The 13,936-nt window shown below is 36.7% G+C and overlaps 1 protein-coding gene across 8 annotated transcripts in view; it reads left to right on the top strand.

The window, feature by feature from the left end:
- Window positions 1-13,936, top strand: part of RIF1 (replication timing regulatory factor 1) — a 57,510-nt gene that overhangs the window by 22,122 nt on the left and 21,452 nt on the right. For 6 of the 8 annotated variants that reach the window (XM_069577592.1, XM_069577591.1, XM_069577590.1 and 3 more), the window contains exons 16-20: window positions 324-410; window positions 3,039-3,112; window positions 3,302-3,482; window positions 4,792-4,899; window positions 5,241-5,390. In XM_069577592.1, coding sequence (XP_069433693.1) covers window positions 324-410; window positions 3,039-3,112; window positions 3,302-3,482; window positions 4,792-4,899; window positions 5,241-5,390 — 600 coding nt within the window. The remainder of the gene's footprint in view (window positions 1-323; window positions 411-3,038; window positions 3,113-3,301; window positions 3,483-4,791; window positions 4,900-5,240; window positions 5,391-13,936) is intronic. The other 2 variants (XM_069577589.1, XM_069577588.1) reach the window with 1 other exon arrangement.

Raw genomic sequence — 13,936 nt, 5'->3', positions numbered from 1 at the left:
CAGTCACGTGAAGAAAGTTCAAAGTATCTCATGGTATAATATCAATAATGTCATAAAAGAATAGATACATGACAGCCAGCTCAGGAAGTTACGTTCTTTGTGTACTTTATATGGAAAGTTAGGTCTAAAACTCCAGACTGACAGCATTGATTATTCCTGGAGATAAGGAAGGACATTTTTATTTTATTTTTTGTATTTCTGTACTTGAATGTTTTAAGCTAATAAAAATGTGTTTACATTGATGAGTGAACATTACTTATAATAAATAGTTAAAACTATAGTGAATATGACTAATATACTGTAAAACCTTTTGTCTTTCTTAGGTTCTCATGGAAATTACAATTAAAGGACTTCCTCAGAAAGTATTAGGTTCTCCAGCATATCAGGTTGCTAATATGGATATTCTTAATGCAAGTATCTTAGATGTAATGATATGATTAAATTAGCTAAAAATCCATGTGTTTTTAAGCTAGAGAAACTTAAGATTGCAAAGTATGAAAAGAATTGAATTTGAATATGCTGATTATATTAAAGGAAAAAAATCACAAAGTATGTGCCTCAGAGATAATTACAAGTTCAGTTCCAGACCACTGCTAAGAAAGTGAATATCAGAATAAAGCAAGTCACATGAAATTTTTGGTTACCTAATGTATGTAAAAGTTATGTTTACACTATTTTATAGTCTATTAAGTGTAAGTAAATAGCATTATGGCTTAAAAAAAAAACAATGTACATACCTTAATTTAAAAGTACTTCATTGCTAAAATTGTTACTTAATCATTTGAGCCTTCGGTGAGTCATAATCTTTTACTGCTTGGGGATCTTGCCTCTGTATTGATGGCTGCTGACTGATCAGAGTGATGGTTGCTGAAGGTTGGGGTGGCCATGGCAATTTCTTAAGACAACAGTGATGTTTTCTGTGAATGATTCTTTCATAAATGATTTCTCTGTAGCATATAATGCTGTTGGATAGTGTTTTACCCACAGTAGAACTTCTTTCAGAATTGGAGCTAGTCCTGTCAAATCTTGATGCTGCTTTATCAGTTAAGTTTAACTTGTTGTCATTTCAACAGTCTTCACAACATCTTCACGAGGAGTAGATTCTGTCTTAAGAAACCACTTTCTTTGCTCATCGATAAGGAGCAACTCCACATCTGTTTACATTTTATCATAAAATTGCAGCAATTCAATCACATTTTCAGATCACATTTTCAGGCTCTACTCCTAATTCTCAGTTCAGTTCAGTCGCTCAGTTGTGTCCGACTCTTTGCGACCCCATAAATCACAGCACACCAGGCCCCCCTGTCCATCACCAACTTCTGGAGTCTACCCAAACCCATGTCCATTGAGTTGGTGATGCCATCCAGCCATCTCATCCTCTGTCGTCCCTTCTGCCTCCAATCCCTCCCAGCATCAGAGTCTTTTCCGATGAGTCAACTCCTCATGAGGTGACCAAAGTACTGGAGTTTCAGCTTTAGCATCATTCCTTCCAAAGAAATCCCTTCAGAATGGACTGGTTGGATCTCCTTGCAGTCCAAGGGACTCTCAAGAGTCTTCTCCAACACCACAGTTCAAAAGCATCAATTCTTCGGCGCTCAGCTTTCTTCACAGTCCAACTCTCACGTCCATACATGACCACAGGAAAAACCATAGCCTTGACTAGACAGACCTGTGTTGGCAAAGTAATGTCTCTGCTTTTCAATATGCTATCTAGGTTGGTCATAACTTTTCTTCCAGGGAGTAAGCATCTATAATTTCATGGCTGCAGTCACCATCTACAGTGATTTTCGAGCCCCCAAAAATAAAGTCTGACACTGTTTCCTCTGTTTCCCCATCTATTTCCCATGAAGTGATGGGACCAGATGCCATGATCTTCATTTTCTGAATGTTGAGCTTTAAGCCAACTTTTTTACTCTCCTCTTTCACTTTCATCAAGAAGCTTTTTAGTTCCTCTTCACTTTCTGCCGTAAGGGTGGTGTGATCTGCATATCTGAGGTTATTGATATTTCTCCTGGCAATCCTGATTCCAGCTTATGTTTCTTCCAGTCCAGTGTTCCTCATGATGTACTCTGCATATAAGTTAAATAAGCAGGGTGACAATATACAGCCTTGATGTCCTCCTTTTCCTATTTGGAACCAGTCTGTTGTTCCATGTCCAGTAGTTCTTTGCTATTTCCACCACATCTGTAGTTACTTCCCCTGGTCTTGACTTTAAGCATGCCTTCACTATTAAGTTTAATCATTTCTAGCTTTTGGTTGAAAGTGAAATGTGCAGCTCCTTTCACTTCAGCGTTTAGAGGCCACTTTAGCATTGTTAATTAGTCTAAATTCAATATTGAGTCTCAGGGAATGCGGAGGCCGGAGGAGAGGGAGGGTGACAAAATTATAGCTGGTCCATCGAGCAGTCAGGACACATACTAAGTTTGAAAAATCGTGAGAATTACCCAAAATGTGACAAAGTAAACAAATACTATTAGAAAAAGGGTTTCAGTAGACTTGTTCAAAACAGGGTTGCCTTCAATATGTAAAATATGCCGTTTATCTGCAAAGCACAATACAACGAAGTATGCTTGTGAGGAATTAAATAATGGCATATTGATGGAACTATTTTCCTGGATTAAAGGATTCTAGAATAAAAGGTTTCTCTTTGCTTTTATGTAAATGTAGTTTTGGTTACTGTTACAAGTTTTGGAAGCTTTGTAACACTGGCTTAGTTATAGTGAAATATATTTAATATCTGCTGGATGGTAGGTATTGTTGATCCAGCAAGTTTTAAGTCAGTGTTTATATCTGGAATCTCTTAATATTCTTCAATTGCTTGACTAGATGGAACAGCTATAATTAAATATAAAGAACTTGATTTTTGTGTGTAGTTTATGGAAGTACATTTGCTATCGTTTTTGTTGCATCCTAAGTAATTTCAAAATTCCTCAGACTTGAAAGGGTCATATTTCACATAATTGTACAAAACAAGTGTAACAAGAGGAGTATATTGTTGGTAACAAGAAGATTGATTGCCATCTCCCATCTTTCTTCAGGGAACCCCTGCTTTGTTCTTAATTCAGTTAATTTTCAATAACAATCTATTGGAGTGTGGTGTGGAAGACGAAAGGTAATGTTAAACTATTTTGTTTATTTTGGAAAGTTTGTTGAATGATGTTCTTTTGAGTTACAGACTATTATAAATTTTTTAAAAATTAAAAAAGTTGAGATTCATTTTGGGGGGTAACTTTGCTGTAATGTAAATTATTTTTTACAAAAAGTACAGTTAATGCATAGTTCAAAATTTTTTTTCCATCAGGTTTTTTCTCAACCTGGAAACACTTGTGGGCTGTGTTCTTTCTGGTCCAACTTCACCACTAGCTTTCAGTGACTCTGTCTTAAATGTTATTAATCAAAATGCAAAGCAGTTGGACAACAAGGAGCATCTTTGGAGAATGTGGAATATTATAGTCACCCCATTAACAGAATTGATTAATCAGGTATGATATAAGTCAGCTGCATGTTTTCTCTCCAGTTTAGTGCCTTTTTTTTCTTTCTTTGTTATATAGCACAAGAGTATATGAATAGAAATTTGTATTTGAATGGAAGATATTACATATTTTATCCGTGGGATTGGTTAATTTTCTGTTCTTTAAATTACTTGATTTCTTTTCATTGTGTTTCTTTCTTATTCAAAAACGTGTAACTTAGTGGAGACTAAATAGTCCATTTTCTCTTATGATTAGAAAGCCAGAAGGCTCACATGATAGATCCGGATTTCCCTGTTTATATCTTGGATTCTTTCATTTGTGCTATGGGGAATAATATGGATGTCTTGACTAAACTATATATTTTTAGGTTTCTGTGGTCAAATCATGGTGGTGATTACCTCAAAGCCATATAGTTCCTAAACCTTTAATTGTTGAGTTGACTGACCTTTACATTTAAATACCTAAAGTGATAATATTGGCAGAGTATGGAGCTCAAGTTCTGTCACTATTAATAGTTCATTAGCAGCTTTATCAATCTTTAAATGGAATTATTCTTTGTGAAATCGTGTGTTATTACTTACAAATGGAGTGAGGACTCTGAAGAATTATGTGATTATACAGTAGCCCTTGTTTTAGCTACTTGAGCCAACACTCCATTATACATATTCTTTTGGAAGAACAAGATTTATGTTCCTAAATGGTTTCCTACTGTTTGAGGTCTGCTAGAGGCCATTTTTATTAGTCCCTGCTTGAGTCTTACCTTCTGTGTATAGTAAAAGATTCTGGAATCACGTCTGGGATTCTTTTTTAGGACTTAAAATACAGTATAATATTGTTTCCCAGGGTTGCTTAAGAGATTACCACAAACTGGTGGCTTAAATCAACAGGAACTTATTTTTTAAACCTCTTGGGGCCAGAATTTAAATAGTAAGATGTTGGCAGATTTGGTTTCTTCTGGAGCTCTAAAAGAGGGTGTGTTCCATGCTTCTCTTAGCTGCCAGCAATTGTTGATGTTGTGAATCCATCACTCCAATCTCAGCCTATCTTCACATGGTGTTCTTCCAAGTATCTTCTATTAAACCTCCTCTTTTATAAGGACACCAGTTATTGGATTAGAGCGTGCCTTAAGTCAGCATGACTTCCTTATTGCATGATTACATCTGCAAGGACCCTAATCTCAAAGATTACAGAGGTTAGGAGTTCACCATCTGTTTTAACATCTCAACATTGGGGAACATGATTCTTACTGTAAGATGTCACTATTTAGGACTAGAATTAGGTGGTGATTTGTCTAACTTCATTAATTTTCTTTTTTCAGACCAATGAAGTGAATCAAGGTGATGCCTTAGAACATAATTTCAGTGCTATCTATGGTGCGCTGATTTTGCCAATAAATCATATTTTTCCAGCACAAAAAATTCCAATGGTAAGGTAAATTTTTACTTGAGGAATTTGCAGTTTTTAAATATTATGTTACTCTTTGTAATGAGCTTCTATAAGACTTTCTATTGACTTATAAATCAGCTTAGAAGAAAGGAAAGTGGTGAAGAGAGTGAAGTTCCTCTTCACCTTTGTTAATTGCCGGTGTAGTGGTATTATTACAGCTCTTTGGTTAGAGCTCTGGGAACGTAGGCAAACTTACTACCCTGTGCTCGTCTCTTCTGATACCTTAAGTGTTACTGTGTTTTTAAAATGTTAAAGATGTATTCTATTAAGTTATTTGCTATGTAGATACACATTTTCTAAATTTTTTTAAATTATTGTTAGGTCACCATGAAGACCTTACTTAAAACTTGGTCAGAATTATATAGAGCATTTGCTCGCTGTGCAGCTTTGGTGGCAACTGCGGAAGAGAATTTATGCTGTGAGGAACTGTCTTCTAAGATAATGTCCAGTTTGGAAGATGAAGGCCTTTCAGTGAGTTTATTCTGATACCGACCTTTTTTGCTTTAAATTCTTTTCAAGTAAATAGAGATAATGTTTGTGAACTATCATTAACTAATGCTTTTAGTTTATAAGTAATGAAGTCAGGGTATAAAACAGGTAACAGCTTTGCGAGACAGTTTTGTGTCGTTGGACTCTAAGGTCTGTGTATCAGGACCACTTGATGGTGATGTGCTTTTACTGCTCTGGTATGCCTTTGCCATTCTAGATGAACAGTACAGGACTTTGCCATCCTATATCTTGCTTTTTCATACCTGGTAGCTTTTTGTTTAAATCTTTTAATTAAAAGATAATCGCTCTACAATATAGTGTTGGTTTCTGCCATACGTCAACGTGAATCAGCCATAGGTATACATAGGTCTCTTCCCTCTTGAACTTCCTTCCACCTCCCATGCATCTTCAGTTGTTACTGAGTCCTTGTTTGAGTTTCCTGAGTCATTCAGCAAATTCCCACTGGCTATCTAATTTACATATGGTAGTGTATATGTTGGGCTTCCCAGGTGGTGCTAGTGGTAAAGAACCTGCCTGCTAGTGCATGTAATGTAAGAAACGTGGTTTGATTCCTGGGTCAGGAAGGTCCCTGGGAGGAGGACATGGCAACCCACTCCAGTATTCTTGGCTGATAAATCCCATGGACAGAGCCTGGTGGGCTCAGACTGTTCATAGGGTTGCAAAGAGTTGCACACAACTAAAGTGACTTAGCGCACTGTATATGTTTTCATGTTACTCTCTCCATTCATCCCACATTCTCCTTCCCCACACACTTGTCCATAAATCTGTTCTCTACATCTGCATCTCCATTACTGCCCTGCAAATAGGTTCATCAGTACCATCTTTCTAGATTTCATGTATATGCACTAATGTACAATATTTTTCTGTTTCTAACTTACTTCACTCTGTATAATAGTCTCTAGGTTCATCCATCACATTAGAACTGACTCAAATATGTTCCTTTTTATGGCTGAGTAGTATTCCATTGTCGGAAAAGGCAATGGCACCCCACTCCAGTACTCTTGCCTGGAAAATCCCATGGACAGAGGAGCCTGGTAGGCTGCAGTCCACAGGGTCGCTAAGAGTTGGACACGACTGAGCGACTTCACTTTGACTTTTCACTTTCATGCATTGGAGAAGGAAATGGCAACCCACTCCAGTGTTCTTGCCTGGAGAATCCCAGGGACAGGGGAGCCTGGTGGGCTGCCGTCTATGGGGTCACACAGAGTCAGACACGACTGAAGTGACTTAGCAGCAGCAGCAGCAGTATTCCATTGTATATATGTACCACAGCTTCTTTATCCATTCATTTGTCTATGGACATCTAGTTTGCTTCTGTTTCCTAGCTACTGTAAATAGTGCTGCAGTGAGAACATTGTGTTACACGTGTTGTTTTCAGTTTTGGTTTCCTCAGGGTATATGCCTAGTAGTGGGATTGCTGGGTCATATGGTAGTTTTATTCCTAGTTGTTTTTTTTTTTAATTGGAGGATAATTATAATATTGCAATGGTTTTTGCCATACATCAACATTAATTGGCCATACGTGTGGCCCACCCCCCCATCCTGAACCCTCCCCCACCTCACTCCCCACCCTGTCCCTCTAGGTTGTCCCAGAGCACCAGCTTTGGGTGCCCTGCTTCATGCATCAAACTCGCATGGGTCATCTGTTTTGCATATGGTAGTGTATATATTTCAATGTTACTCTCTCAGATCATCCCATCATTGCCTTCTGCTGAGTCCAAAAGTCTCTTTACATCTGTGTTGTTGCTGCCATAAAAGTAGAATTGTTGATACTGTCTTTCTAAATTTCATATAAATCTGTTAATATACAATATTTTTCTTGCTCTTTCTGACTTACTTCACTCTGTATAGTAGGCTCCAGGTTCATCCTCCTCATTAGAACAGACTCAAATATGTTCCTTTTTATAACTGAGTAAAAAGACAGAAATCCATTGTGTCTGTATACCACAACTTTCTTATCCATTCATCTGCCAAAGGACTCTAGGTTGCTCTTTAAATTCTAATTTCCTCAGAATATATGCCCAGCAGTAGCATTGCTGGGTCGTACGGCAATTCTGTTCCCAGATTTTTAAGGAATCTCCATACTATTCTCCACAGTGGCTGTACCAGTTTGCATTTACACCAACAGTGTAAGAGGGTTTCCTGTTCTCCAAACCCTCTCCAGCATTTATTGTTTGTAGACTTTCTGATGATGGCGGTTCTGATCTATGTGCAATGATATCGCATTGTGGTTTTGATTTGTGTTTCTCTAATAATGAGTGATGTTGAACATCTTTCATGTATTTACTAGCCATCTGTATGTCTTCTTTGAAAAAATGTCTGTTTAGGTCTTTTGCCCACTTTCTGATTGGGTTCATTTTTTTGGTACTGAGCTGCTTGTGTATTTTGGAGATTAATTATTTACCAGTTGAATATGCTGTTATTTTCTCCCATTCTGAGGACTCTTCACCTTGCTTACAGTTTTCCTGCAAAAGCTTTTAAGTTTAATTAGGTCCCATTTGTTTATTTTTGTTTTTATTTCAGTTTCTCTGAGAGGTGGGTCATAGAAGATCTTGCTGTGATTTATGTCATCGAGTGTTCTGCCTTTGTTTTCCTCTAAAAGTTTTACAGTTTCTAATGTTACATTTAGGTCTTTAATCCATTTTGAATTTATTTTTGTGTGGTGTTAGAAAATGTTCTAGTTTCATTCTTTTACATGTAGTTGATCAGTTTTCCCAGCACCACTTGTTGAAGAGATTGTTCTTTTCTCCATTGTACACTTTTGCCTCCTTTGTCAAAAGCTTCCCTGGTGGCTTAGATGGTAAAGCATCTGCCTGCAGTGCGGGAGACCCAAGTTCGATCCCTGGGTTGGGAAGATCCCCTGGAGAAGGAAATGGCAACCCACTCCAGTACTCTTGCCTGGAGGATTCCATGGACTGAGAGGCTCCTCAGAGCCTGGTAGGCTACAGTCCATGGGGTCGCAAAGAGTCGGACACGACTGAGCGACGTCACTTTTGTCAAAGGTACGGTGTACATAGGTGTATGGGTTTATCTCCAGACTTTGTTTTGTTCCATTGATATATATTTCTGTCTTTGTGCCAGTACAATACTGTAGCTTTGTAGAATAGTCTGAAGTCAGGAAGGTTGATGCCTCCAGCTCCAATCTTCTTCCTAGAGGATTGCTTTGGATATTCAGGGTCATTTGTGTCTCCATATAAATTTTGAAATTTTTTTGTTAAAAAAAAATTGAATTAAATCTATAGATTGCTTTGGGTAGTATATTCATTTTCACTATACTGATTCTTCCAGTCTAAGAACACAGTATATTTCTCCATCTCTTTGTGTCATCTTTGATTTCTTTCATCAGTGTTTTATAGTTTCCTGTATACAGGTTTTTTGTTTCTTTAAGTTAATTTATTAAGTATTTTATTCTTTTTGTTGCAGTGGTGAGTGGTGTTGTTTTCTTAATTTCTTTTTCTGATTTTTCATTGTAAGCATATAGGGATGCAGGGGATTTCTGTGTATTAATTTTATATCCTTTGACTTTACTATATTCGTTGATTAGTTCCAGTAATTTTCTGGTGGCATCTTTAGGGTTTTCTATATAGAGGATCATGTCATCTGCAAATAGTTTTACTACTACTTTTACAGTCTGAATTCCTTTTATTTCTTCTCTGATTCCTGTGGCTAGGATTTCCAGTGAGAGTGGACACCCTTGTCTTGTTCCTGATTTTAGAGGAAATGCTTTCCTTTTTTTCACCATTGAGGATAATGCTTGCTGTGGGTTTGTCATATCTGGGTTTTATTATGTTGAGGTGTGTTCCTTCTGTGCCTGTTTTCTAGAGAGTTTTTATCATAAATGGGTTTGAATTTTGTCAGAGGCTTTCTCTGCATCTATAGAAATAATCACGTGGTTTTTATCTTTCAATTTGTTAATATGGTATATCACATTGCTTTTGCAAATATTGAAGAATCCTTGTATCTCTGGAATAAAGCCTGCTTAGTCATGATGTATGATCGTTTTAGTATGTTGTTGGATTTTCTTTGCTCGAATTTTGTTGATTTTTGCATCTATGTTTATCAGTGATACCAGCCTGTAGTTATCTCTTCTTTTGTGTGGCATCTTTGTGTGGGTTTGGTGTCAGGGTGATGGTGGCCTCATAGAATGAGTTGGGAGTTTTCCTTCCTCTGCAATTTTCTAGAAGAGTTTGAGTAGGATAGGTGTTAGCTCTTCTCTAAATTTTTGGTAGAATTAACCTGTGAACCCATCTGGTCCTAGACTTTTGTTTGTTGGAAGATACAGTTTCAATTTCTGTGCTTGTGATTTGTTTAAATTTTCTATTTGTTCCTGGTTCAGTTTTGGAAGGTTATACTTTTCTAAGAATTTGTCCATTTCTTCCATGTCCATTTAATGAACATACAGTTGCTCATAGTAGTGTCTTACGTTCCTTTGTATTTCTGTGTTGTAATTTCTCCATTTTCATTTCTAATTGTATTGATTTGAGACTTTTTCTTTTTTGTCTTGATGAGTATGGCTAATGGTTTATCTACTTTATTTTCTTAAAGAACCAGCTTTTAGTTTTATTGACCTTTGCTATAGTCTCCTTTTTTTTTTTTTTCCATTTATTTCTGCTCTGAATTTTATGGTTTCTTTCCTTCTACTAACTGGGTTTTTTTTTGTTGTCCTTTTTCTGGTTGCTTTTAGTGTAAGGTTAAGTTGTTGATTTGATGTTTCTCTAGTTTCCTGAGGTAGCCTTGTATTGCTATGAACTTCCCGCCTAACGCTTTCACTGAATCCCATAAGTTTTGGGTTGTTGTGTTTTCATTATCATTTGTTTCTGTGCATATTTTGATTTCCTTAGTGATCCTTATTTGGCCTCCATATGTTTGTGTTTTTTACATTTTTTTCCCCAGTGGTTGATAATCTAATCTTACAGCATTGTGATCAGAAAAAATGCTGAAATTATTTCAATTTTTAGAAATTTACCAGGGCTTGATTTGTGGTCCAGGATGTGGCCTTTCCTGGAGGATGTTCCATGTGCAGTTGAGAAAAAGTATGTACCACAGCTTCTTTATCCATTCATCTGTCTATGGACATCTAGTTTGCTCCTTTGTACTAGCTAATGTAAATAGTGCTACAGTAAACCTTGGGGTTCAGTTCAGTTGCTCAGTCGTGTCTGACTCTTTGCAACCCCATAGACTGCAGCACGCCAGGCCTCCCTGTCCATCACCAACTCCTGAAGTTTACCCAAACTCATGTCCATTGAGTTGGTGATGCCATCCAGCCATCTCATCCTCTGTTGTCCCCTTCTCCTCCTGCCTTCAATCTTTCCCAGCATCTGGGTCTTTTCAGATGAGTAAGTTATTTGCATTAGGTGGCCAAGTATTGGAGTTTCAGCTTCAGTATCAGTCCTTCCAATGAATATTCAGGCCTGATTTCCTTTAGGATGGACTGATTGGATCTCTTGCCATTCAGGGGATTTTCAAGAGTCTTCTCCAACACCACACTTCAAAAACCATCAGTTCTTTGGTGCTCAATTTGCTTTATGGTCCAATTCTCACAACGTTGGGGTAGATGTGTCTTTTTCAGTTTCGGTTTCCTCAGGATATATAACTAGTAGTGGGTTTGCTGGGTCATGATGATTCCTCGTTTTTTAAGGAGTCTCCATATTGTCTTCCATAGTGACTGTATCAATTTACATTCCCGCCAACAGTTTAAGAAGCTTCCTTTTTCACTACACCCTCTCCAGCATTTATTGTTTGTGGAGTTTTTGGTGATGGCCATTCTGACTCATGTGAGGTGATACCTCATTGTAGTTTTGATTTTCATTTCTCTAATAATGAGCAGTGTTGAGGATCTTTTCGTTTGTTTATTAGCCATCCATATGTTTTCTTTGGAGAAATGTCTGTTTAGGTCTTTTCCCCACTTTTTGATTGGGTTTTTCTGGTGTTGAGTTGTATGAGCTGGTTATATACTTTGTGTCAGTTGTTTGATTTGCTATTATTTTCACCCATTCTGAGTGTTGTCTTTTCACCTTGTTTATAGTTTCCTTTGCTGTGCAAAAGCTTTTAAGTTTAATTAGGTCTCACTTGTTTGTTTTTGTTTTTATTCCCATTACTTTGGGAGGTGGGTCATAGAGGATCTTGCTGTGATTTATGTCTTACAGTGTTCTGCCTGTTTTCCTCTATGAGTTTTACAGTTTCTGGTCTTACATTTAGGTCTTTAATATACCTATTAGCTTTTTAAAGTCTGTCCTTTGGAAGTTTGTGGTCTTAAAAATGTAGGTTCCTATTCACACCTTTCCCTTACTCTATAAAAAGAATAACTGCTGTCAGCAGTTTGGTATGTATCATTCTAGAATAAACCAATAAGCTACATATTTATATGCACATATATATGTGAATACAGTGTTCTTCCCAGTTGAAATTTATTTTATTTATTACTCTGAAGCATACCATTTTATTAATTTGAAAAGATTTCTAGTCCTTGATGTGGTTACGCTGCTGAGAAGAGTAGAGATAGTTATAATGTGTCGGTTGTGATTGTGGAATTTTGATATCATAGTATTTGGCAGAGTGGCTTTAAAAGTGTGCTGTTACTGGCCACAGAGACAGTGAACTTGTTGAATGCTTTTGTGATTTTTAGGGAAGAGCTTGACCCTTGGTTTTTGCCTTTAAATTCTTGTCTTGGATGGACTAACATTTTGTTCTTTTCTGAAGAAATTTAGAATCTTCCTAAATTTTTAAAAATACCCTGTTGGGATTTTGCTTGGCATGATTGGTTATATTGCATTCAGAGATTAATGTGGAAAATAATTTTTATCTTTATAACTTTGAGTTTTTCTGTTCAGAAATATTTTTTTAGTTCTAAACTTAACCTAGCTTGCTTGATTTGGGGGGTTTTTATAGTTGTTTTTCATCTAGTATAAATGGTCTCTTCCTTGCCTGTACTTAGTTACTGCTAGCATATTTGAAATCTCTTTACATTTCTGTATATTAGACCAATTTTGTGTCCTTGAGATCCTCTTCTTGGTCACAGTGAAATTCTTTTCAAACATTGTAGATTAGTGTTTTTAAGATTTTTTGCAGATACCTTCATTTGTGAGATTGGAGTTCCTTGTTGTCCAATTTTTATATTGTAGAAATGATAAACATATGGTGTGACTAATAACATCTTGTCAAATATATAACCAGTTAGTTACAAGTTTTAGGTTCCAGAAAATTTTTTATCACAGCTCTGAAGTTAAAGATAGTCTCATTTGTTCCATTTTCTGTAAAGTTTTTCATTTTCTACAAACGACACGTCTAAGACTTGTTATTTTTGTTACTGTTGCTGTTGCAAATTCATCATTTGATACTAATTTTGTTATTATCAACCTGTTTTTTAGTTTAAGTTTAGGGTTTACTTTTTACCTTTGGAATTTAGACATTTCACCAAGGTTGTGTCTTGTGGCATCTTTTAAAATTGTTCTTTTAAGTACTTGGTAGATCCTTTGAATTTAAGGAGCTGTTCCTTCATCTGAGGGAAAAGTACTGAGGTCTTGAGGCATCATCATCTGTGTCTCTTCTTTCTCTGTATCTCTTTGTGTTTTGCTTTATTTCTGGTACTGCTTTTTGGGAGCTTGATATTCCTGTGTCCGCCTTTCAGTTTAAATGCTGAAGTGTTTTATAATTTTATTTTTACATTTAATGTTTTTAAGTGAATATGATTTCCTCTTACCTTTGAGGGTATTTTCTTCTGTTTCGGTTACTACCTCTTTCCTTGTTGATTAGTTCTGTTGGTGTTTAACACACCTTTTCATATTTGACAATAAACGCTAATGTTGAGCAATATTATTAGCTGGAATGTGTTTCCTAACCCAGGAGAGAACTCCTGTTTATCTGGCTTTGATAGCAAATTGTAGTTAGAAGGAAGCTTTGCCTTGTAATTGTGATCAAGATTGAAGCATCTAGATCTTTAATATCTTTTCTGTATGGGTGTGTAGATTGTCATTTGGACTGAACCTTCCATGTGGTATCCATAGGTTAACAGGCCAGGGGGCTCTCCCTTCCCCTTGGTTCTTAACATCCACTGGGGAAGGTTGTCTTTGGCAGCCCTGTGAATTAGTCCAGTGAATTGGAGAAGTGAACAGTATTGGAGAATAAAGGAAAGGCAAATGTATAGAACTTTACAGTGGTCTTTTACCCATATGGTTTTTCTAATAATGATTAGATCTTTTTCTCAGAACCCTCCCTGTGTCTTGTTACTCAATTTCTTCTATGAAAGCTCACTGAGTTGTTTTGTTTGAGATGTTCTTGACTGGTGGTACTGGGATTTCCTCTGTTCTGTTTCATTTGGATCTGAGGAAGAAGGTGGAAAGAATATCAGGGAGCTTAGCAACTTCTTTATGTTTGGTTTTTCTGGGTTTAGTGAACACTTCCATTTCAGTATTGAGGGGAAAAAAAGGTATAGTATTGAATACTTGGCACACAGCAGATAACTGGGAAATAGTCATAACCATACAGTTAATTGGAGAAGGAAATGGCAC

This window comes from Ovis canadensis, chromosome 2 (genome assembly GCF_042477335.2).
Source record: "Ovis canadensis isolate MfBH-ARS-UI-01 breed Bighorn chromosome 2, ARS-UI_OviCan_v2, whole genome shotgun sequence".
Taxonomy (NCBI): Eukaryota; Metazoa; Chordata; class Mammalia; order Artiodactyla; family Bovidae; genus Ovis; species Ovis canadensis.
The sequence above is the reverse complement of the archived record's forward strand: the minus strand, read 5'-3'. Positions and strand labels throughout refer to the sequence as shown.